General features: G+C 36.2%; 1 protein-coding gene across 2 annotated transcripts in view; it reads right to left on the bottom strand.

Moving 5' to 3' along the window:
• The window catches only part of LOC149773619 (synaptic vesicle glycoprotein 2C-like), a 79,570-nt gene that overhangs the window by 39,972 nt on the left and 14,483 nt on the right, over positions 1-25,115 (bottom strand). For both annotated transcript variants that reach the window (XM_089946350.1, XM_089946349.1), the window contains exons 2-5: positions 24,930-24,977; positions 15,735-15,896; positions 13,394-13,556; positions 2,359-2,480 (exon numbers count right to left, since the gene is read on the bottom strand). In XM_089946350.1, coding sequence (XP_089802476.1) covers positions 2,359-2,480; positions 13,394-13,556; positions 15,735-15,896; positions 24,930-24,977 — 495 coding nt within the window. The remainder of the gene's footprint in view (positions 1-2,358; positions 2,481-13,393; positions 13,557-15,734; positions 15,897-24,929; positions 24,978-25,115) is intronic.

Here is a 25,115-nt window from a genome sequence, read left to right as displayed (position 1 = left end):
AATACTATGAAACCTTCTTTTATTCAGCATGCTTGGGGTTAACACTTTCAAACCAAATACTTCTTTTTATTGAATACTGATTTAATCTTAATACATGGTTTATCTAGCGTTCAATACAGATGTTCAATCTGTACTTCTGTATCACACACCCAGACTAAACTATTTAGGTGTTTTCAATGACATCTGCATGTTGATACTCTTTCCTATTTTGTTTTTAACTCTATTCACACCATATATCTATAAAAAAATTTGGAAAGCATTAGAACACCATGTATATAATAAATACAACACTGCATTCAGGTTTTGTTCCAAGTAAACATAAAGAACTTGTTTGATATGGAGTACAAAAGTCTTGACTGGATGTCCTTGTATCACTTCAAAATATCACACTCATTCTTTCAACTGGCTTCAAACAAAACGTGTCTAAACCATGAAACTTTAGAGTGAAACCTGTCCTTGTAGACACCTCCATCTCAAAAACACCTCTTTCTCTTACTGACACAGTGCATTTTAAAATAACACCAATCCACCAAGGACAAAACCATGATTTCTTAAGTGTTCTTTCATTGTATTTTATAAAAATGGTTATGCATGTAAATTCTTTTAAAAACTAAAACTTATTATACAAATTAAATGAAAATCACACAAAAATATCAGGGAGAGTGGGATACAGGATCAAATTTATATCGTAATAAGCATTTTAATATAACCTAATGTCAGTGATGCTGCCAGGAATTAGATGGAGAAGTGGATTTCGTTGTTGTTGTTCTAGGGTTTAACACCATTTTTCAGCACAAGATAGGCTTTTCATGGCAGCCAGTATAACTGGTGGAGGAAGAACCCTGGAAAACCCAGAGAAGAACCACCGACCCACGAGAAGCTACTGGCAGGCTTTCCCATGTACCCACGCTAGCCGAGCCTTGGACTCGAACCCACGCAGACAGGTGAGATGGCAGTGATCCTGAATGGTGAGCACTTTAGACCACTCGGCCACTTGGGGCCCCTGGAGAAGTGGAGTACCCACCTATGGTGAAATGAAGGGGAAGGGGTGTCTGGAAAATTGCAGGTGGTGTAGTCTTACCCTTAATACTTGAACATGTGTCATTCCATTTCCCTTCCATGTTTCCTGTGTTCAACTGAAACTGCAGTTATCATATGAACCATCTTGTAGCCATATTAGCAATATTCTGATGGCATTTTCATGAGTTTCATATTGCAGAGTTAGTCTGTACAGTCACAACCTACAGTTTGGAGAGGCATGAACAAGGCTTGCTTTTCTAGCTTGATCATTAACATGAACTTCTGAAATATTTACTCAGATTTTTTCCTGGTCTTTGAGGGGCTCATCACATGAAGCTGGAGTACTAACTAACTCTGATTATGAGAAACTTCAGTTGTTTCCATTCAATCAGAGGTCCCCAATGATGTGTCTGAAGCATTCATAGTCTCCCAAGTTATCAACATCATTTTCAAAATCCTGATCCAAGTTAGAAGTCCTGCCAGAGGGAACTTTCATTTGTTTTCATCTTGTGACCTGCTATTGTCTTGAACACAGATGAATGGATTACTGGTCATGTGCAGTCAGGCAGTGCGAAAGCTGCATGGCAAAGGCTACCAGACACATGTAAAAACACCTTGGTAATGAAGATGAAAGCAGTCAACTTTACAAAGAGCAAAATGTGGCTAGACTTTGTTTAGATTACATATGCATCATAGATTTTAATTTGCAGGACTTCAGGTTTCACTGCATGAATTCTTAAACAGTAAATTTCAAAACGTATCAGATGATCAAGGTTTCATTGCATGAGTTCTACAACATAACTAATTTCAAATCATGTGTCAGATGGTAAATTTGGCTTGATTAGCACACTACTGGCCTGGCAGCATCACTGCATGTTTTCAAAGGGTGCTGCACCCTGCCATCCATAGGGGTGCCTTCTTTGAAATTTCTTGAGGTTTTATATCTGGCATATGGGAATATTCTAGATGTGAATGTTGGGTATCAACTTGGCATAAATGACCCCTATTATCCACTTGCAGAGAAAAAATTATATTAAAATTATATTAAATACATTAATGGAGAGCATAAATATGTCCATTTTGGAGGATGGCTGCTCTCAGAGAAGACTTTACCACTCTTAAAATGACCTGACTGAGAAAAACCATCATGCTCTTATGCTCTAATTAGACAAGACTACTAAACAGGTTTCATTTCTGTGTCCTAAGTTTTAGGTCTATACATCTATCATATCTGATCAGTGAAACTCAAGTAAAATATAAACTCAAGTTAAATATAAATGGTGCTGGATGCTACACCAAAGATCTATTTGTGAAATACAGGCCCAGAAACATCCTCACCTGCAGCAATGATATTCCCTCCCATCCAAAAGGTGGCCAAGGCACTGATCATCCGGCCTCGTCTATCTTTTGGCTGGAACTCCGTGAAGTATGAGAATATCACTGGCATGCTTCCTCCAACACTGAAAAAGAAAAAGTAAAACTAATTTTAGTTATGCAATACTTACCTGCTATTAGTGCATTGCCATCTCTTTTCCTGGCACTAGTCTTAAGTCTATGGTGATTATTCCACCTCCATTAATTATTTGGAGGTCTAGAAAAAACAAGAACATGATCCCAGTCTGATGATACATAAGTCAAATTCCATCATATGGAATATTATCCATCTTTAACTCCTTTATTGTGGAAAGATCCATGCATCATCATTGTGGTCTGACCAAAAAAGGGATAATCTGTCACTTACTAAGTAGGGGTGCAATCATATGCCCAAATGTGATATAACAAACTCACATAGCCATAGAGTAACAAACACGTAATGAAAACAATAAAATAATCACCATAATATTTAGAACTTGAATAATACAACATCTCTAAGTCATGTTACTCTGTGTGTGTGTGTGTGTGTGATTTGGATTTTTAATGTAGCTTTAACAATTTTTCAGTCATATCGCTACGATGTCTGCAGTGTGACAGTTTATAGTGATATCTAGCACTGGGGCATCATGCTGCAGACATATAGCATGATGTCCCATCCAGTCACATTATCCTAACACCAGGCCAACCAGTCCTAACACTAACCTCTTAATGCTGAGCGCCAAGTGAGGCAGCTGTTAGTACCATTTTTATAAGTCTTTGGTATGACTCAGCCGGGGATTGAACCCACGACCTCCCGCATCTGAGGCAGATGCTCTAACCACCAGGCCACCCGAGCTGATGGGAGGAGGGGGACAGGACTTACCTCTCTTCCTCAAGTAGGAGATTGATAATCTCTTCTGATCACCAAATGAGACAAGCAGCAGCATACATTTTCTTTGATAATGAAATCAGAGGGAATGGGGTCCAAGGCCTGTCCAGTCTGCCTTTCTCCATAGGAAGGTCATCCATGGCATCGTGGGAGGAAATGGAGACATGGCCAACTCGCCATCACGTTATAAGACTCCCCAAACTGCAAAAGGGTTGAACTTGAACATAGTAAAGGGTGGGTGTGGGACCTTATCTCTCACCTGAAATGGGGGAATGAAGCCTGAAACCTGTTCCCCATAGGGACTGAACGATAAGAAAGTGGAAAGGGAGGGTATCAATACAATCCCTTTGCCTAGATTGGTGACCTGTGTCCAAACCTAGTACACATTTGTCCAAAATCTTGAGACATAATGAAGTGCTGAAAGGAAATATAATAATAAAACAATTAACCAGAACAAGAAACAAGTGGAAAATACCTACCCTAATACCAGTTATTAAGACATGGATACAAAAAGGAAGAAGCATTGCTTCACTAGAAAAAAACAACAAACAATCCTTAAATTCAATGAAAATAGACACACAAAAAAATTACACTAGGATAGTGGAGAAAATATTAAATACCAAACAGAAAAGTAAATGACTTAAAGCAATTTTGCCAAAAGAAACTGAATAATGAAAAGAATGTAAAGCACTCAGAGTCATGTCATAACAACAAGAAGTCTAAGAAAAAGAAGGATGATATTCCAAATGATGGAAGTTGACAGAAGTATCAGACCGGGGTCATACTGTTTTTATCATAGACCTAAATAATAAATGGCAGAGAAAATAATCACTTTGGACTGGGGATTAACACCAGAAAAGATAAAGCAATGCAATAATAGCATGTAAAATATAACTACTACTTAAAAAATAAACCTACCGTATATACTCACGTATAAGCCCGTTCGTGTATAAGCCAACCCCCCAAACTGAATTGGTAAAACTGTTATAAAGTGCATGACCCGCGTATAAGCCAACCCATAATTTCTAGACTACCAGTACATCACAAGATGCACAAAGTGAGTTCTGAATACATTTATTTAGGCAAATCACTATATTAAATAAAATGAAAGTAAGAAAGCTAATTTATATGTTGAAATAAAAACAATTCTAAAGTGTTAAGTCTTAATGGAAATTTAATTAATCTTCATTCTGATATCATGAATTATAAAAGTTCTATCACTTTTAGAATCCTTCAAAATCTGGCTCTGTATCAGACTCGCCAAACAGTTCACAAAACTCGGCTTCTGTTACGGGCGTGCTTTCATCATATACGTCATCATTGTCATCATGGTCATCCGATAGTGTGTCGTTCTCCTTCTCGCTCTCCTTGTCATTGTCGGATTGAAATATAGCATCATCCTCTGTTCCATCCATGGCATTGATTTCATGCTTTTCAGCAGCGTCTTCCTTTTAAAAATGATGACAGGAGGCAGCTTTGATCCATCAGCTAAACAGGCCAATACAACCGTGAAATGCATTTTTTCTTGGCTGGTCCTTTTTATCAGAATAGTTTTCTCACCAACAGCATTGATTGTTTTATTGCTTGGTAAGTCAAAGGTCAGAGGCGTCTCATCCATATTTCCAATTTGTGATAGTCCAAATGAGCACTCCTTTCTGCGTTTAATGATGAACTACTGAAATAATTCAATTTTTTCTTCCAAGTCTTTTGGTAGCTTTTGTGCTATCTTCGTTCGCTGCCTGAGGCAGAAACCATTCCGGTTCATAAAACGAGAAAACCAGCACGTAGACGAATTGCAGTTTGTGTGACAATGTATCCATTTTGTCGACGTTCACTTACAAAATCACTGAGTTCTTTCTCCAATTCAGGGAAAGAGGCAATCCCAGTCCAACAAGCCTTCTTGATTCCTGGCATTTCTTCTAATGCTGCTTTGCTTTTCCGTCATTCCCGTACTTGCTTCTTGTTCACAAAAAATTTGCATGCTGCAGCACAGTTGTTATTTGCTTCTGCATATTCAATAACTTTGTTTGAATGCTGCATTATAAGCAGAATGCTTTCTTTTACTTCCAACACTATTCATTTTATCTGATTGAATTGAATATAAACTTCTAGAGAGATTAAACTGAAATAATTTCTTATAGTGGTAGTATACTATTTATATACCTTATCCTGTAATTATTTCCATGTGTGGTTGGTTATCAATTTGTATTTGATAATTATTTATCATTGTTGTTTATTTGTGGGGTTTTTTTTTAAACTACCGGTAATGTGATTCACTTGATCAAAATATGATTGGTTTCAGTGTGGACATTATTCAAGTATTGTGACAGTTTATAACTTTGAGCAGAAACCATGTCCACTACCATATCTCATTAAACAATACATCTGAGAGTCGGCATGTATTAGTAAAGTCATTGGCATTGTGCAACAAAACAAACCTATTATCCCCGAGGCATTTACCACAGATTACACATATGGTAGCTATTGTACAACACTCTACCGCTAACAAAACACTTTGCTTTACAAACAACTAAACAAAAGTGTATATAAACTGTGGCTGCCAATTACTTCTAAAACACCTGTCAAAAAAATCCCATAAATTATATTGTTTTACAATTATTCATGCTGACTTGTATACTGCCCTGTTATTTACCCTTCCTAAGCGTGTGCACAACAAACCCCTATGGAGCATCTCGCTATTGTTCCTTTAAGACTATCATACATGTATTTTTACTCTCGATCAAAATGTTTGTCATATATACCTTCAGCGTGCATTTGTACGATACCATAGAGTTTAATGATTACTGATTAACTGAGGGTTAAATACCTGACTGGAGATTACTAATATGGCGGTTCTTTTCGAAAATACACGTACCACCGTGGCTCAAATAACATGTATGGCTGCATTTTCTGGTGGATGGACATCTGTCAAATAGATGTCAAGTACGTTGAAACATGTTTTTCATTCATTATCCTATCACTTAAGTTAGAAAAAAATATCTGTTTCACTTCACGACAGTACAAATCTTATGAGCCATGTGGCATCATTAGGCATGTGATCTCATCTTCGGCGATCGCCAGAAACAATAAATACTGGAAATCGAAGGAAAAAAGCGTTAAAAATTTCAGACTTGGACCTTGGCCCGCAGATAAGCCAAACCCCCTTCTTCCAGGCCTTATTTTTTTCCTAAATTTTTTTGGCTTATATGTGAGTATATACAGTAACCCATGCTTCCAAGCTATGCCATTAGGGATACAGCCTGATCCAGTGACCAATATTACACACTGCACATCATTTTCCCTTCATGTCCAGTAAGTGCCTATATTGTTATATGGTGGGGATTTTCATTGTTTCCAAGATGTGATACAGGGGTATGACCCCACCCAAGGAATATGGCCCATGGCCTGAGTGGTATGCATATGGTAATTTATCTCCTCATGCCCATTAAATGTACACATGATTATAGTGTGTTGACCTAAACAGTTTCCAAACTATGACTCATGGGAAAGTCCCCTATCACATAAGCAAGACCCTGGGAATGTACTGCAAATATGTCTGTTTTCTTCTTCTTGTATGTGGTTAAAGGGTAGGGGTCAGAAGAATTTCCTAGTGATGACCCAGGGACAAATCCCCTATACGAGGGGCATAACCCAGGGATAGTATTGGATGCATATTTAAATTTATATCCTCGATGTTTATCATTAAATGTATACATGGTTATGGTGTTGGGACATTAGCAGTTTCTATGTTAGGATCCACAGGCAATTCTCTACCCCTGAAACGTGACCAACCACCTGTATTTGAGTTATGTCAGATTTCTTCTCCTCATGTGCATCAAACCAATATGGTATTTACAGGGTGGGGATCTGAAGAGTTTAAATGTTATGCCCCACTCCCCCATGATTGTGCTGGTTAATGGTGATAGTGGATTAATCATAAAACCCATTATAACACCTACTATAAAGAACACAAAAATTACTTTTGATTTTTTTTGGGAAAACCATCCCTTTCTCCATACCCTGTCTCCACGGGTCATATCACATTTTTTAAACTATTGTTCAAATCTAAGACTGCACCCCAACCATGTCCCAAAGTTTCAAGTCAATATCTTTACACATGTAGGACACTACATTACTATTGGATGGAGTGTCATACTGACTGCCAGGAAAAAAAGATCAATCTGCAGGAAAACATGGAATTATTCAATCACCTAACAAATGATCAACACTCAGCTTTCAAAACAGAACTAAATTTCAAGATTATTTCTGGCCAGAATTTCCATAACAGATATTTTAAATATGGCAGATAACATGTCAAACATATGTCTCAGAACAAATGAACAAAACAAGTCATTTTCACTTTCAATCTCACATTAAATACGTTTGAAATACTAGAATCTCTTAACAAGGCTACAATATGAGATAAATATATAAAGTGAAACTGTAGAGTGCTGCATACAACAACTGTTTGCTTAACAACATTACTGAGCAAGACAGCAGAGTGATGCCAGCTGATCGATGTTCACTATACCTCAATTCACTAGTTTTCATTGGGGTGCCATAAACCATGAATTTAAAGACTTAATGGAAACAATCAGATAACATCCCACATTGACAAATCTAAGTACAGACAAATATATTCCCAAACACAAACATTTATTCCCACAAAAGAAATGTTGTTGTTGTTGGGTTTAACGTTATTTTTCAGACACGACAGGCTAAACATGGCGGAGGAAGAAACCAGGAAAACCCTGGAAAGAACCACCGACACACGAGAAGCTACTGGCAAACTTTCTCAAATACCCACTTTGGCCAAATCCGAGATTCAAACCAATGTAGACAGGTGAGATGGCAGTGATCCGTAAAGGAGGATGCTTTAGACCACTCGGCGCCCCCCAAAAGAAATGAATTCTAACAATAAAGTTTTACTACAATTTACACTATATACACCTATACAATCCATTATTAGGAAACTGACTGGGAATACTTTATCATCTCAGGTGTGTATATTATTTTTGTTGTTGTTGTTGTTGTTGTAGGGTTTAATGCCATTTTTCAGCACATGATGGGCTATACATGGCGGCCAGTATTAATGGCGGAGGAAGAACCCAGGAAAACCCCGGAAAGACCACCGACCCACGAGAAGCTACTGGCAAGCTTTCTCACATACCCATATTGGCTGAATACAAGACTTGAACCCATGCCCGGTGTGTATGTGATACCAGCAAATTTAATGAAATAATATCACATACTCACAAGATGTTTTTCTATGGGGTTTAAGGGCACTGCTGAAACAGGCAAAAACAGATAAAAGTTGTTTGTTCTATAACTCACAATATGGAGAAATTAATTAACACTCATGTCTTTCACATACTTGTAATGACACTTATTTTGTTATCACCCGAAGGAAAAACTATGTGTCGTCTGAAGCAACAAGCTGATTCTGTGTGTTCAGGAAATGTACTAAAAATAGTACAAGTACACAACCTTTGCCTGTTCTTGAAATACAGAAATGAATTTTCTCATTGCAGCATTACTATTTTTTCTGAATTTGCAAACTGTAAATTGTCTAAGAACAAAATACTTTCTTTTATAGTAAATTATGTTTCTCTGAGAATACTTACCCAAACACATTATGTTAGCCTGCTACCTCATGAATCCAACTTTGCAAAAAGATGAAGATCATTTTTTCATGTCTATTTCATAAAGACGACAGGCAATAACTCTTGCCCATTACCTCCCCTTGCCAGCATCAGGTGTTGCTATTTTTAGCCGAGCAAAATATTAACAAGGATGCTCGCAAGGTGGGATGGTTGGGAGGGTTTTTCAGTAATGTGATTGGTTAATTGTTCTTGGAGAAACATAATTTACTTAAAAATTTGCTTTCTCCACTGATGTTGTTGTTGTGGGGTTTAATGCCATATCTCAGCACACGATAGGCTATACATGGCGGCCAGTATTAATGGTGGTGGAAGAACCCAGGAAAACCCTGGAAAGAACCACCGACCCATGAGAAGCTACTGGCAAGCTTTTCTCACATACCCACATTGGCTGAATCCATGACTCGAACCACCGCAGGCAGCAGTAAGATGGCAGTGATCCGTAACGGAGAGCACTTTAGACCACTCGACCACTCGGGGCCCCTCCTTCTCCAATGAATAAAATCACTCTCAAATCACAATATGTTAGAAGAATAACAGGAGGGGATGTTTTCAGCATCCGACCTCTACCTCGAGTACCTTTGTAGGTAATGATGGTTGGCTCCCCATGTGAACAATAACCTGTTCTCCTAATTAGATAAGCAACACAGCCTGGGTCAACTGACCTGTGACCCTAACATACAGTTAAGAAGACAATATTGAAATCTTTATGTCTACAAAATTTCATGTGTTAAACCAGCAAAGTAAACAGGTTGTGTTGATTGACCTAGTTGGGAATGGTGGCTGACTGTTCTGCCACCACCAGACCAAACATAAGTAAGATTTTTCCTCTGCAACTCTAAATCTTTGAGATAAAAACTCAAGAAGGTTGACTCCGCATGCCAGCCAACAACTTCTTTTACATCTCTGATTGAAATGTTATGTCTGAATGCGAGGCTCACAGAGATAGGTCAAAGTTTCTGGGCTGTTATCTTCATGAGGTGACTCTGATCTGGGGAGACTAAGCATACAACCAACTTAATCCAACATCAGAGCATGCTGAGCATACAAATCCCTTCAGCCATGAAGCAAGGGGTTGAGGGGTGATATCCTGTGTCCCGGCTATCACCAAAAAGAAGAGGCATTTGCTTGTGCCACAACTTGTCTCTGTGCATTTCAAGTAGTGTTTGAAAGTGTGAACAGGAACTTGAAGGGCTGCTGTTCACAACCTGACCATGGAAGGGTTCAAGTGAGTGATGACTGTTTGGTTACAGGCAGACGGTAACCTACTTTTGGCTACAAAACCTGGTTGCGTCAAGAGAACTACCGAACCTTCCAATCTGAACTTTAGACTTTAGAAAGTTCTGGTCAACAAAAATGGCATGAACCTCACTTACCCTGCATGTGGAAGCTAAAGCTATCAGGAAACTTATGATAATTTTAGTGGAGGGTGGGTTAGAGGCTCAAATTGGTTCATGTTAAACAAGAGGATTGGTTTCATTTGGAAACAGTGATGGATTTTGGGTGATTGAAACCAAAATGGGCTAGATCTGATAAGTCATTATTATGGCCAAAATTGTGGTTGTCATGATGCTGGAATGTGTCTAATATGGAACAGTAGCCTTTGATAGAGATGGAGCCAAGCGTTTCTCCTAAAAAAGCCAGAGAAAAAAAGTCAGCCAGTTGAGGGATTTAGGCACTCAAAAAACAATGTCACTGATGTGAAACCAGTCTCTGAAAACATGCCCATTTCCACTGTAAACCTTCAGAGTGGAAGGCCTTGAAGGTTTAAAATGTCTGTCTTGTAAGGCTCTCCAGATGTGAAGAAGAAGACTGTCTGGGCATGAAATGAACACCTGTGACCGTGGTGGTTAAGAAGATTTCGGTTGGCCAGAATCTTCCTAAGCAGATTGATTGCTAGATCAGTGACTCAAGACTTGTCCCATCTGAGAGGGGCTATCAGAATCATCTTGCAATTTTGACCATATATCTTCTGGATTATTTTTGGTAAAAGGACTGCAGGAAGATAAACAAATGCAGACAATCCCCTAACAAGTGACTGACAGTGCATCCATGACCCAAGCTTCTGGATTTGGAACTAGAGAGACGAAGGTGGGTAACCTGTGAATCCATCTTGTCACAAAAAGTCGATCATTGGATGCCCTCAAAGTGTGCAAATCGGAGTGAAGACTGATTGATGGAAAGACCATTCCGTGTAAAGGACTTGGTTTTTCTGCTGGGAATATGTCTGATTTGTATGTTGACATGGAGATTGTTGCACTAATGTAGAAACTGCCAAATCAGAACACATAGGTCAGATAATTTGGTGCCATGCTATTTGAGGAGACAGGTGATCACCAGAGCTGTTGGACCTAATGGTGACCATTTTGCCCAAGTTTATCTTTTCAGAAGTGAAAGGTGTTAATGACAGCCTTCATTTCTAGGATATTGATGTGGCTTCCATGTGCTGCTGATGGTAGTGAAGTCTGGCAACATTTGGGTAACCCAGCCATGTGCATTGGCATTGGTACATGCTATTATTTCCATTTGGGGCTTCTCCAGCAGGATTCCCATGGTCAGCCAACCTGGGATGGGCCACTGATGCAGGAATGATTAAATTTGGGTGTAGTCATGACTGTTGATCAAGAAGACTTAGAATGGGGTGTCCATTAATGTTATTGTAAGGGGTGCATAAAAAGAGGGTCTAGCAAGATCAAGTCCACTGCCACATTGAATAAACCAAGGAGCTGCAAAAACTCTCTCGCTGAAATCTAAGTCCTGTTGGCTGTGGACTTGATATGGTTCCGATTACAGGAACAAAAGGAAGTCACTACTAAATTCTAGTTGATTAAAATTCCATACCCAGATGGACACAATTCTGGGATGGATGGACGTCTGACTTTCCCAGTTCACTAGAAAGCCTAGATGATCTAAAGAGAGAGAGAGAGAGAGAGGAGATTGTTCCTGCATTGGGGTAAGGTAGAATTTACCATGTGTTTTGGAGGATGTCACCCAGGTACGCTGCCGTCATTGTAGATGAGCAGAAGACATCGATTGGAACAGGCTGACAATGCAATCTTGGTAAATTCCAAGGGTTGATGTTAAGGCCAAAGGGGAGGACTCTCAACTGATAAACTGTGTCGTGGCAAGCAAAACGGAGAATTTTCATCAGAAACATGGTTGATTGGGAAGTTAAATGCATCGATCAGATCGAGACTGAATGCATATTCATTCCTTTGAATGGAGAGGCTGGTTGATCTCACCATCTCCATCTTGAATTATAGGGGTACATTAATTGACTGAAGAGCCAAGGGGAGGGGTTGATGACGAACGAAACCAAAGCCCTCTTAAATGACTTGGACCAAACACACCCCAGCCCTGTTTTTTCTGAGTGATTTGGGGGAGATCTAGCAAGCTCAACATTCGTTTATTACCAGCTCTGTACAAATGCTTCTTAGGGATCAATATTGGTGTACATATGACTGAGAAGATACTCTGTCTGAGACTGCTTAACATACCTTCACAATGGCAGGGCTGAGTGGTTTCAAATGTCCATGTGGGTTGAATCGCAGGGTGGAGGAGCAGTTAATGAGCTGCCTGCTCTGGAATTCCTCTATTCTTCCTCCAACAGCAATGCTGACCCAAACAGGGTTGCCCAGAAAGGGAGAATTATGGCGAGGTTTGAGTGATGTGAATTGCAGACATGGGACACATCATATCAATCTATCAAGTATTGGCCATGGTATGGCAAGCAACCCTGATCAATGACTCTAGCAATCTTGGCCATCAGCTCCTATGCGTGGCTAGAGCCAGGTGTCTCCATCAGGGCATAAAAGTGCCAAGGAGACAAAATCCCAACAGCCTGAACGTGACATGGAGCACATTTTGTCCACATCATAAAACAGACGAGTGGACATAGGAAAAACTACTATATTCTTGTCAAGTGCAGGGAGATCAGTAATGAAGGCATCTGTTGTCTTAAGTCTATCTGATTGGGGAAGGAACCTGAGAGACAGTGTCTCTTTCTCCTCATTGAGGTCTACTGATTCTTAAGCATTACAGTCTGAAGTAGCCAACACCCTATAATTGTCCTCGATGGTGGCTTGAAAGCTAAACTTGAGTCCATTCTATGGTTGGATCTGAGTATGATATGAATGATGGTTGATTTGAAGGAGTTTGAATATCTGCATGATTATTTTAAAAATACACTTGCAGTGAGAATTGGGTGGAGTGGGGTCATTCATATGATGTCTTCTAGTTTGTTAGAATGTGATGATATCGAAAAGGAAATCACTTGCAGGTGTTGCAATAGTGCATATCAGATTATCAGAATGTGAAGATATCAAAAAGGAAATCACTTGTACGTGTGACAAAAGTGTTACAGTAGTGCATGGCAGATTGTCAGAAAAAGATTAGTTGCAGTATTTATAAGTATATAATAAACTATTGTCAGTATTTCACACATATTTTCCTGAGCAGATTTCCATATTACCCAATTCCACTGATGAATCTCATCAATAAAAACAGCCAAAACACTTGGGATGCACTTGATGCCAAAGCACCCAATCCATTAACTGTTAGTGACCACATCAAGATTGATCGACGTCCAGCCCTATCTGCCATTGAGCCCCAGAAGTAACCACCTACCATCATTCCTGTAAAAGCAACACAACAGTTACACTACAGTTTAATATTTATCTTTATTCATGTTCACAGTATACACAAATTCTAACTGTGTAGACCAAAATCTGTCAGGGTATTATGTATCAGCACACCATGATGTTTCATCAAGAAAAAATACAGCATATGGTATAAATCCTGATTAGACAACATACAGTGGGCCCTCACTATAATTCTCTCATGGGAAACCATAAAAGTGCAATGCATTATAAGTGAGGCTGCCTTATACTGAGGCCTGTTCAACAGAAAAACTACATGCATCAAACCCACATTACACAAGATCATGGTATAATGAGTACATGAATCATACCCATATATGATATCATGGTGCAATGAGTACATGCAATAATGCCCATATATGAGATCCTAGTATAATGAGTACATGCATCATACCCATATTATGAGATCACTGTATAATAAATACATGCATCATACTCAAATTATATGAAATCATGGTGTACTGAGTACATGCATCATAACTATATTATATGAAATCATGGTATAATGAGTACATGCATCTTACCCAAATTATGAGAACATGATGTAATGAGTAAATGCATCACACCCATATTATATGAAATCATGCTACAATGAGTCACTGTACATTGAGGGACAATTGTACTATGTATTGGCAGGTCTTGGTCTACTCTGTTCCCAGGCAAGTACACACTTTCTACATGCCAGTAAAATGGGAAATGTAGGTCATTGTGACCTTTCAATATGAGTAGTGAGAATAAAAAATTGCAAATTTAGTAAGAACATTAACTTTCACAAAAATTGTATTTACACTCAGCTTTAGCAATGGAAAGATCATAATGTATATAGTATAAATGCTTAGGACTGCCCTGACAGACAGTTCTCAAAGTTTCTGACCAAGGTCAGATGCAAGTAAATAGAATTTCAATAAGCAAAATTTTCAGACCAGTAAATCCTGCTGTAAGGAAATATGGTAATTTTATTGGCACTTTCATCACTTTCAGCAACAATTCCATTATTTGCTATTTGATAATTCCATGTGTTGAAATAAACTTGATTTTCTTACATTCAAGCACATCTAACTTTTGTTGATATAGTGTATAGCTACTAAAAAAAGATTCATTGTTTAGCGTGATAAGTAGTTTGCTATAATGTTAAACTGTTAATCTAACAAAATCAAAGATTTATTGTTAAAACATTAAACTGCTAATATACCAAAATCAAAGATTTATTGTTTGCACCATAAGAAATTTGATAAAACATTAAACTGTTAATATAACAAAATCAAAGATTTATTGTTTGTACTATAAGTAATTTGCTATAATGTTAAACTGCTAATATACCAAAATCAAAGATTACCTAAATTTTACTGACACTAAATTCTGTGATTATGGACTGGATTTATCTGTGTAAATTCTACATGAAGTAACATCTGATTTGTGCAGCAAAAGAGCAGCATGCTGACTCATCTGCATGTGTGTTTCTGTTCTGTCATTGTATGTTTGGAATCATATTGTGGGAAAAATATGAACTTTTTCAATTGTAATTATCAAAAAGATGCTATGGAATATTTTGAGTGCAGTAAGGAGGATGTTATCGCACTTGGAATGTAGTCAAAATTACAGTACAATTTCAAAATGTGTAATCAAGCTTTGGAACCCTTGACATAGCTCATGTAATTTGGATCTGCAGAACTAAGAAACATTTTGAAGAAATTTAGGATATAAAGCTGTAAGTATATTTTTTACCATTCTTATTACAAGCTAAAGACACATTTATGCGCTGTCACTTGCATGCTATTTGTAGGGACTCCAGCAATTTTATGACCTGTCTGGCATCTATTGCTAGCCTAAATCTAAAACACTGTATCAAAAAAGTTAACATGGAATATTGCAAAGCAGCTGGTATATGGCAGTCTACGAAACAGCTGCTTTAGTTCATTCAGAAACAAATTTAATCAACCAAAATGTAAAGCGCCTACTACAAGAGTGTACACTATTTGTTTACAAAGTAGTTTCTAATACACTATACTACTATTAGACACACATGAGTGCAATATGAAAGTGTAAATATGATAAAATATTACATAATTCTGACTGTAAAGTTAATGGAGTCAAAAATGAGCATAAAATAATAAATAATAACATATAATCTTCTGAAAATATGAACAAGATTACCAACAAAAACAATTGCATTAAGCCATCCTTTATCTGCAGAAGAAAGGTGAAGGTCACACTCTGCTGATGGCAGCATAAAGGATACGGACAGAATCTCAATGGCATCACTGGACACAGCCCAGCCACACAGCAGGAGAAGGACAACATGGAACTTTCCATATCCTGTAAATTAATACAAAAAGATTGAAACCGCAAAAACAAGCAGTAAAATGTCTACCTTTCCGTTCCTCTCATTCAATCAATATTCTTACAAGACATCTCATCCATTTCTAAGACCATCTAATAACTATCCAAAGGATTACAAAACATCCAAAGGTCTGAAGTCTCTATTTAAAAAAAAGGCATTTGAAGGGTTTACATAATATCATACTCTTTTACATGCAAATATGCACACACTGATTCACACAAATATGCACAGTGATTCATGCAAATATGCACACACGGATTCATGCAAATATGCACATGCTGATTCATGCAAACATGCACATGCTGATTCATGCTTAGATGCTCACATAGGTCTAGTGCCTTGTATCATGTTTAGTATAAAACACATGAGGACCAACTGACTCTAAACAAGAATGTATGATCTGTCTTGTAGATGGAAGTCTGTCTCCCTATTTGTGTCTATAGATCTGTGGAAAATATTACCTGCCAAAAATTGCCAAACATTTACAAGCAAAACCTCCCATTGTGACCACTTCCAAATAGCAACAATTTTTGTTAAGTCCCATTTACTACATAAAAACTCAAATTTACTTTCCAACATCAGACCACCAGCCACTTAAGACCACTTTTCACCAGCCTAAACAGTGGTCTTATGTTTGTCTGCTTTTGTAAAATCAACACTTGTTGTGCAGCTAAAATGATGTGATCATTAGATTATGATCTCATTCATATGTCACTTTTTACTTAAGTATATAATAATACAATGAAGTCCTAGAGGGTGGACAGAAAATGATGTAGTTGAGACTTCTTTCACTTTTTAAATAATGTAAAAGAAAAACGTTTATACAGTTTTAATAACTGAAATAACTGTCCTGAGAAAAATGATAAAATCAAGAAACATATTTATGACCTTCCATAAATCATCCATGCAGGCATTCTTTTGTGAAACAGATGTGATCTGAATAATTGTGTCATACTGTTAAAACCACTCAACATACCCTTTTCAAGAACATACCCTTTGCACTGTGTATTTGATAAGGAGTCTATGATCTTGAAACTGCATATTTGATGAATGTTTAAATTATCATTCTCCTATTATTTATGTAAAAACTGATAAATGATATTTTCCCCATACTTTACTTTAAACCATCTTTGGGACAAATATTCAACTAAAGGTTCTGCAAGAAAAGGCACATGAACCAATATTGTATTATTGATTCTGGATTTCATGGACCATAGCTATGTATAAATATAATTTTCTTACGGTAAATTATTCCAGCATTTCAAAAAATGATCATCCTTGCCTGGGGTGGGGGTAGTACTGCAGAGTCTCTGCTAGGGCTTGATTTGATTCTTCCCAGATAAGCAAAGACAGTGGAGTTGACTCCAATTTTTTTTTAATTCTGCACTAATCCAGCCCCATTCCTTGACAACTGGATGCTTTTGCAATCTGAGTTCAATAACAACTTGTCTTTTGGCTGTGCTAAGACCAATGTGAAACAACTGAAACAGGGTTACTGCAGTCTTTACAAAATGTAATTCCATGACTTTTCCCAAACTTTTCCAAGACCTTTTTACGAATTTCAAGAGTACATACTTCATAAATTTATGATCTTTAATACTTACCTAACATAAATTTAATATAAAAACATATTTTACAGCTAGCAAACTTCATCCATTTGGATAGATCAACCTCTTTTAATTTCATTATTTAATCTTGTAAAAGTAGGTAGAATGTGCATACACATCAATGGAACCCATTTTCCACAGAAACATATTATTGATGATACCAGCTTTTGCACACAAAAAGACATACAAAAATTGTGCTGAATCAAACTAAGAAATCTGTATAATTTTTAAACCATACAATGCAGATTTCTTTTGGGTTTTTTAAAATTATGTGATTGAAAAAATTAGTAGCATGCCTGTTTTATATTAATTTTTTGAACATTCAAATTTTTTACCTCTCTAATGAACTTCTGCCTATTTTCCCACCACTCTGCCCCATTCTGGATGGGGAAGAAAAGTTACTGCCTGTGCACAACATTTGATGTGAGGGAAGGATTCATCTGCACTGATATAATCACTTAATTGGCCAATGATGATGGAAGCTACTGTAGTGATGTTATATATCTTTCAGTCATTTCCACTACCAGCCAAAATAGTTAAACATATTAGATTTTATGTTTAACATTCTTGTGAAAAATGGACATACCATTGAAAAAGAACTGTCAAATTAACCAGCACCCATCTAGCGTGATCTAGGCCTAGATACAAAGATCATTATTTGGTATCACTAACAGTGCCAGTGATTCTGATTCCAACATAGCCATTGTTGTTGTTGTGGGGCTTAACGCCATTTTTCTGCACACGATAGGCTATACATGGCAGCCAGTATTAATGGTGGAGGAAGAACCCGGAAAACCCCGGAAAGAACCACCAACCCATGAGAAGCTACTGGCAAGCTTTCTCACATGCCCACATTGGCTGAATCTTAGACTCGAACCGCCGCAGACAGAGGTGAGATGGCAGTGATCCGTAACGAAGAGCACTTTAGACCACTCGGCCACTCGGGGCCCCCATGGCCATTGTGATTTCTCCACAGAAAGAGGTTAAGCAATGAAGGATGGAGTTTAACACTGGATGGAAGACTTTATACCCTTGGGTGGAAATTGCTGGATTGGAAGAGCAAGTTTTCCATAATTTTAAATTTTGATTCAGATCTTAGTTACCGATAGGTGATATTGGGCTGGTAGCAGCAGTTATAGTTGCAACTGTTGTCATCCTTATTAAATTGTCACCAGGAATGAAAGTTGCTTTTTATTTGTAAGTTGCTCTTGTACTTACATAGTTTACTCTCAGCAAGAGAAATATAATTTGATCAGAAAATCTTTAGTGGGTGCTGCCGTATTTATTTCTGGTTTATCTTTTCTGTCAATGCAAGTAATAAATGGAACATTATTATCTTTTATTTTAAAATATAAATAAAAAGTGTTCCTTCATTTATATTTAAAATACTTCTCCAATAAATCTAGTTCATGTTTATTTTTATTCTTCCAGATTGTGAAAGGTACAGATTGTGAAGAGAATAAAGAGTGTTTTATGGAACATGATGACAAAGAGTGCACTGAATTACCTGATGACAATCATATTGAAAGACAATCCCTAAAAGATTTTCACTTTGACGTGGCAATCAGTATAAATGAAGATATCATTTATTGCAATTAAAAAAGAAATGATTTAATGATTTTGACATTAAGTCTAAGGGAAATAAAGACTGCTATCTAACTATTTCAACTTCTTTTTGATTTCATTGATCTTAATTAGTTTTACTTTGATGATGTTAATGCATGCTTTGTGAAACATTTTATGACTCTAATGCACTTATCCTGATTCAATAAAAATATCTAAGGAGATTATTGGATCAAGTACTGAAAATATAAAAGGTAACATCAATGCACACCATGGCAAAAATACTAAATTTCAAATGTACCAACTCTACAATCATGCTTTCATCCCATTTTTATGTTGATACTTAAGTTAATTAATGGACGTCAATGACAGTTACAATAACATAACAACTGGGTCTATCAAACATTTTTAATGAGTCAAGTGTGACCCCACTATAACAGGGTAGTTGGGAGCCATAGAACCTGATCATGTTACAGACCAAACTGTGTTATAAGCAACCAGATCAGTCAGCTGAAGAAAATGATGGATGTACCCCAAACAAATTGCGGTGTGTGTGTGTAATAAATGTGGGTTGTAAAATACCTGTTTCATTGGCACAGTTACCATCTTAAATCAATGCATATTAAATGGGAAATACACCTGTAGTGAAAACAGAGAAGGCACATATATTTTATTTTATTTAGAGAACCACGGGTTGGTACATATATGTGAACACTATATATATATATATATATATATATATATATATATATATATATATATATATATATATATGTCTTATGTATAGTATGAATAGAGTATCAACACTATGTACTCACCTGCGAATCTAATCACATGCATTGAATCCACAATAGAAGTAATTCCATTGAAAAAATGCACACACAGTGATTTAAAATATTCAATAATTTTGTCACTGGTCATATAGGTCTAAATTCAGTGGATAAACATAGCACAATCACGTAATGAATGATGAAGGACATTTACTTTTCAGTATGTTCCAAAGTTGGCAAAAGTTAGTTTGCATTTTAAGCTGATGTTGGTAGTGTTCATAAGCATAAACCTTTTCCCTACAAAAAGGAAACTTTCATGGCACAGTAAATGTGTTCCAGTCACGTTGGAAAATGAAAAATCCATCAGATTCCATTGCTTTTAATTAAGTTTGGTGCTGACTTCTTTGAAGAAAAGTACTTTGTTTTTATTGAAGATTGTAATCAGCTTTCTTTGATAAAAGGTGCATGCATTATTGAAGTCACTGCTAAAGGCCTGCTCTGGAGAACCAAACAAATGCCCGTTTCTTATTGTGGCGGCAACATCAAAAAATTGTACTGCATGATTGAGACTGATTTTTTTTCTGCATTTGCTGAGCACGTTTTCATAACAGTCGGTGCTTCAAAGGTAATGTTTTCTTTGATATTTCAGCTAATTTATCTGGGTATAATTTTAAAAAAGGAATTGGATATCGTTGGATCAATTGTAGTTACAATTCCTCCCTGACTATTGAATAGACCAACAAGTAAGATGGGTTATTTTTTTTTAATATTTTTTTTTAAAATTACATTTGTGGTAGTGGAGTGATGCTGCCTTCCACTCATGCATCAGAAATTAAACAAAGGGTCAATGGATGATAGAGATGCAGGTGTTCTGGTCTGATGACAAGGATTAATACAGAAAATGTGGGTGTTCTGAAGGATTTAATTCTGAGTGGAAATAAGAGGAATTTTACTTACCATCCACACACAAATGACAGTCTATTTAAATATATTAATTACTAACAAGCAGCAAAAAATCCGACGAAAGATAGATTCTAAGATAATGCCTCATCCGGTTGATATTTATTACCAGAAATGTCAACAACAAAATAGCTAATTATGATTTAACAATGCACTGTTAAGATGGTTTGTCAATATGGACAATGAAATTGTTTATATAACAATAGATAAATTTCAGTGCATTTTATATCAAGTTTGTGGCTTCCTTTCATAGGGCCTCTGAATTTCTCCACTCCAAACCAATAGTTGTATATACAAGTTTAAACAGCCAACAATGTTGCGAATAAAATAATCACCAGATGGTATATTTTGCTGCCAACAAGGAAAATAAAATCGCAGTTTGCAAAATTGGCAAAGCCCTACGCAATCCTAGAATAAACTTTTACACTTTATTTTTCATATTTTTAAGAAGAAACAACTATTTTTTCATGTACAAGAAAAACACATATAAAATTTCAGGAGCCATGCTACAATCGTCTTGTATTATTCATGTGCAATCTCTTCCCCAAAATGATAATAAACTTTTTACCTTTTTTTTGGTACTTTTAAGAAAGAATTTTTTTGTGTGCAAGAAAAATACATGTATATAAAATTGCAAGAGCCATGCCGCAAACATGTTATTTCCAAATTGGTGTTATAATGGAGTGTGTTATAGCGGGGTGACACTGTATCAATGCCCATTTTCAATGAATAAAACTAGAAGAGACTGTATGTAATAAATATTTGTCATGTAAGGTGTGTATAGATATGAAGATAAGTATTTTTGAAAACCCCCCCCCCATTTTCAACATTTTGCGACTACATAGTACACCTTACCAGCAAACCATATACTTATAAATATTGATATTATTTATAAAAAGGCTTCAGTCTCCACCAAATAATTGCTGCCTTGTTGAAAATGATAATCATAATACCTGTTATAATAATTACAAAGAATGATGATACTCAAAAATATAGTCAAACAGCTTTCATCCACACACTGGAAGATATGAATTCTGTCCAAATAAATAATCCCCTGGATAAATGATAATATACAATACAATTTGTATATCTAGATACATTTTATTGATCTGGATTAGTGCATTACAATATAGTTACTGTCTTGTATGGCCAGGAATTTACAAATACTCTTGCCTGACAACCAGGAAAAGCTCTAATTTGGTTTGGGCAAGCTCAAGTTTGCATGGCACTTGACTGTAGGCAAGTAATAAAAAAATTTGAGAAAGGTATATAACATACAAGAAATTTTATTTAACATCAGTGTTCTGGGTCAAATACATAACTGTGCAAGCTACTTAACCAACAGTTTCTTCCATCTAATGTATGTGTTGTTTCCATTTTGTAAGGTCAAGGTCAGTCTCACATTTTCTCTCTCAGATGTGATAATTACGAGTCTTTACTACTAGTCTAGTTTTGACAAATAAAGAATAAATACTTATATTTTAACTCATAAGTTCCAACTTATGAAATTTCTTTTGACAGATTTGTTTGGTAATAAAAGTCACTGCTCCCTAATTATTAACCACATGGCATATTTTGTTCAAAGCATGAATAAAGTTATGAAAATATAGCAACCAGAAAGGTTGTTTATGTTCAGTTCTTTACATAAATACAAGAGAATGATACATTGTTATTGCTTGGCAAACAATTAAATCAACAAAAATGAGTGTTTCAAATCATTCTCAAAAGTCAGACTGTCAAACATGTTTTTGCATGCTGCTGATTTCAAGGCGATCTGAAGATAGTTGTTAAGAAAATGGATAAAACTGATGTCCACAAATTCTTCAGTTATAAGCATAAATAAATCATTACAAACAGTCTGACATTCATTCTCTGTCTCTCTCTCCCTCTCAAAAATCGAGCTATTTCCAAACCTTTATCTACCTATCCATTTATCTATGTACAAGTCTAATGTTGCTCTTTTAACTAGATCTGCATACACTATACCAGGGATCAAGCCAAAACTGAATTTTAGGGAGAAGTGATGTCTCCCTTTGGACAAAATAGTTGGAGCTAAACAAAGAGAAGAAGTAAAAGCAAAGCAGGAAACACATCAGATGTGTAATAAATGTGTGTGTGTGTGTGTACTTTTTCCTTTAATTTTAATGACGTCCTCTATTTCTCAGCATGCATTTGACATTAGTTTTAAGCAATACTTTTTTTTAACAAGTTGAAATATCTGTGTTGTATGTTTATTATCAACACAATTTTATGTGTATATAAATTATTATATTCATGCTCGTTGTATTCATAGTTGTATATTTAAACTGAGATAACATGCAGTGAATTTTGGCCATATGACTTTAAAAGAATACAGCACAAACTATACATTGTAATTAATTTAACTGATATGAGTAATGAAATTAGAGTCTTGTAATAATTGCAAGTCAGTAAAATGCTTAATAAACTACAACTTTTGTCTAAAATTGCAGTCAAAAATATTTCTGAACTTCTTTTAAACAACCTCTATTTCATGTACATAGGAGAAAATGCACAAGTAATTTCATACCATACTGTTCATCATAATTTCATTGTTGCTGATAAAACAGTACTGTGACTATTCACAGACAACATACTGAAGCATTAATGTCGATATATGATTGAACCTTCTTTCCAATTGAATCAACACAACCATTGTAAATCTATTTTTACAAAGTGTGATTTTCTTAATACAACCACTAATTTTCTAGCTTCGCTATGACAAATCCATTGACAGGACTGTAAATTTATGGGTTTTTTATTTGCCCACATACAAGTAGCAATGACATACATTGATTAAATAGTATTTGCTTTACTATTGTTTTCGTATTTTCACAAAAGTGAATAATGTCAGTAAACAACCTTGACCTTGCAGCGTTCATTCAAATTCCACAACATTGCATTATCTCATGTGTTTCTGATCTATTTGATTAAATATTTAGGCTAAATGTTCTATCAAATAATATTTTGACTTTGCTTTCATTGCACTATATATTTGCTCTAATCTATTTACCCAATTATTTATGAAAAGAGACAATCTAATGAAGTGGTATTTCATAGTCACTGCGATGTCTGTCATTGCAGGTTCACTTACACTTTCAAACTAAAAAAAATGCAAACTCTTCATTTAAAAAAACTACATATTGTCATTTAAAGTTGGAATATATTCATCACCAAACAGCCATTTAGGAAATCAAGCATTGATATCTTGCTCAAGAAAGGGTTAATGGTCAGTTAGCTATTAAAAAATACATCTATGACTACACAAGAATTTGCCAGCATAATTGGTATCAACACTGAATATATTTCACCTTATGACACAACACAACAAAGAACTTACTGACTACAGCATGGGAGTATCTCAAAAGTTATAAACTACAGTCAGTCATTGAGTGTACAAACAAAAGTGCTGGGCTATGTTGTTTTCACTTTCCTAACATAAGAAGGCGAAGTTTACATTTTTCAAGCGACCCACTTTGCCTGGTAGTGCAACCCCTGATATGTTGTTGTTGTAGGGTTTAACTCCACTTTTCAGCACACGATAGGCTATACATGGTGGCCAGTATTAATGGTGGAGGAAGAACCCGGGAAAACCCCGGAAAGAACCACCGACCCAAGGGAAGCTACTGGCAAGCTTTTTCACATATCCACATTAGCTGAATCCGAGACTCGAACCCATGCAGACAGAGGTGAGATGGCAGTGATCCGTAACGAAAAGCGCTTTAGACCACTCGGCCACTCAGGGCCCCGCAACCCCTGATATATATATATATATATATATATATATATAAATATAATCTTAATTATCTGCATTTGGTTTCAAGGTGCTGACAAAGGTAAAAATAAAAGACCAGTTTAAATGAATCTAAAATATATCATTCTTAATTTTATCTTGTTGTATTACTCATTTTGGGATATTATGTTTAGGTCAAGCTCAAATTTTCCGAAGGCAAGTTCAAATTTCCAGTCAAGTTGCACTGGGTAAGCTGACATTTATAAAATTTGTAAATCTTGATGACTAGTCCTCACTATTACCATCTTTGACAGTGACTTTCACTAATGTATTATAATTCTAAAATAAGTAGCTTACCAACTTGTTTCAAGGCAGTCTCATATGGGACAGCAACAGAGTCTCTGTCTGCAAAAAGAAATGAGAAATTATTGATGTAATATATAATTTTATTTATATTACCTTCAGATATTGCAAGATTTTCCTTCCCTGGTAGATTCTGACATGAAGACAGATCAATTTTATTCTTAAAGTTTTGAGCAAAAC

The sequence above is a fragment of the Sinohyriopsis cumingii genome, unplaced genomic scaffold (assembly GCF_028554795.1).
Source record: "Sinohyriopsis cumingii isolate HCF-2022 unplaced genomic scaffold, ASM2855479v2 utg000624l, whole genome shotgun sequence".
NCBI lineage: Eukaryota > Metazoa > Mollusca > Bivalvia > Unionida > Unionidae > Sinohyriopsis > Sinohyriopsis cumingii.
This window is presented reverse-complemented; position numbering and strand designations above follow the sequence as displayed.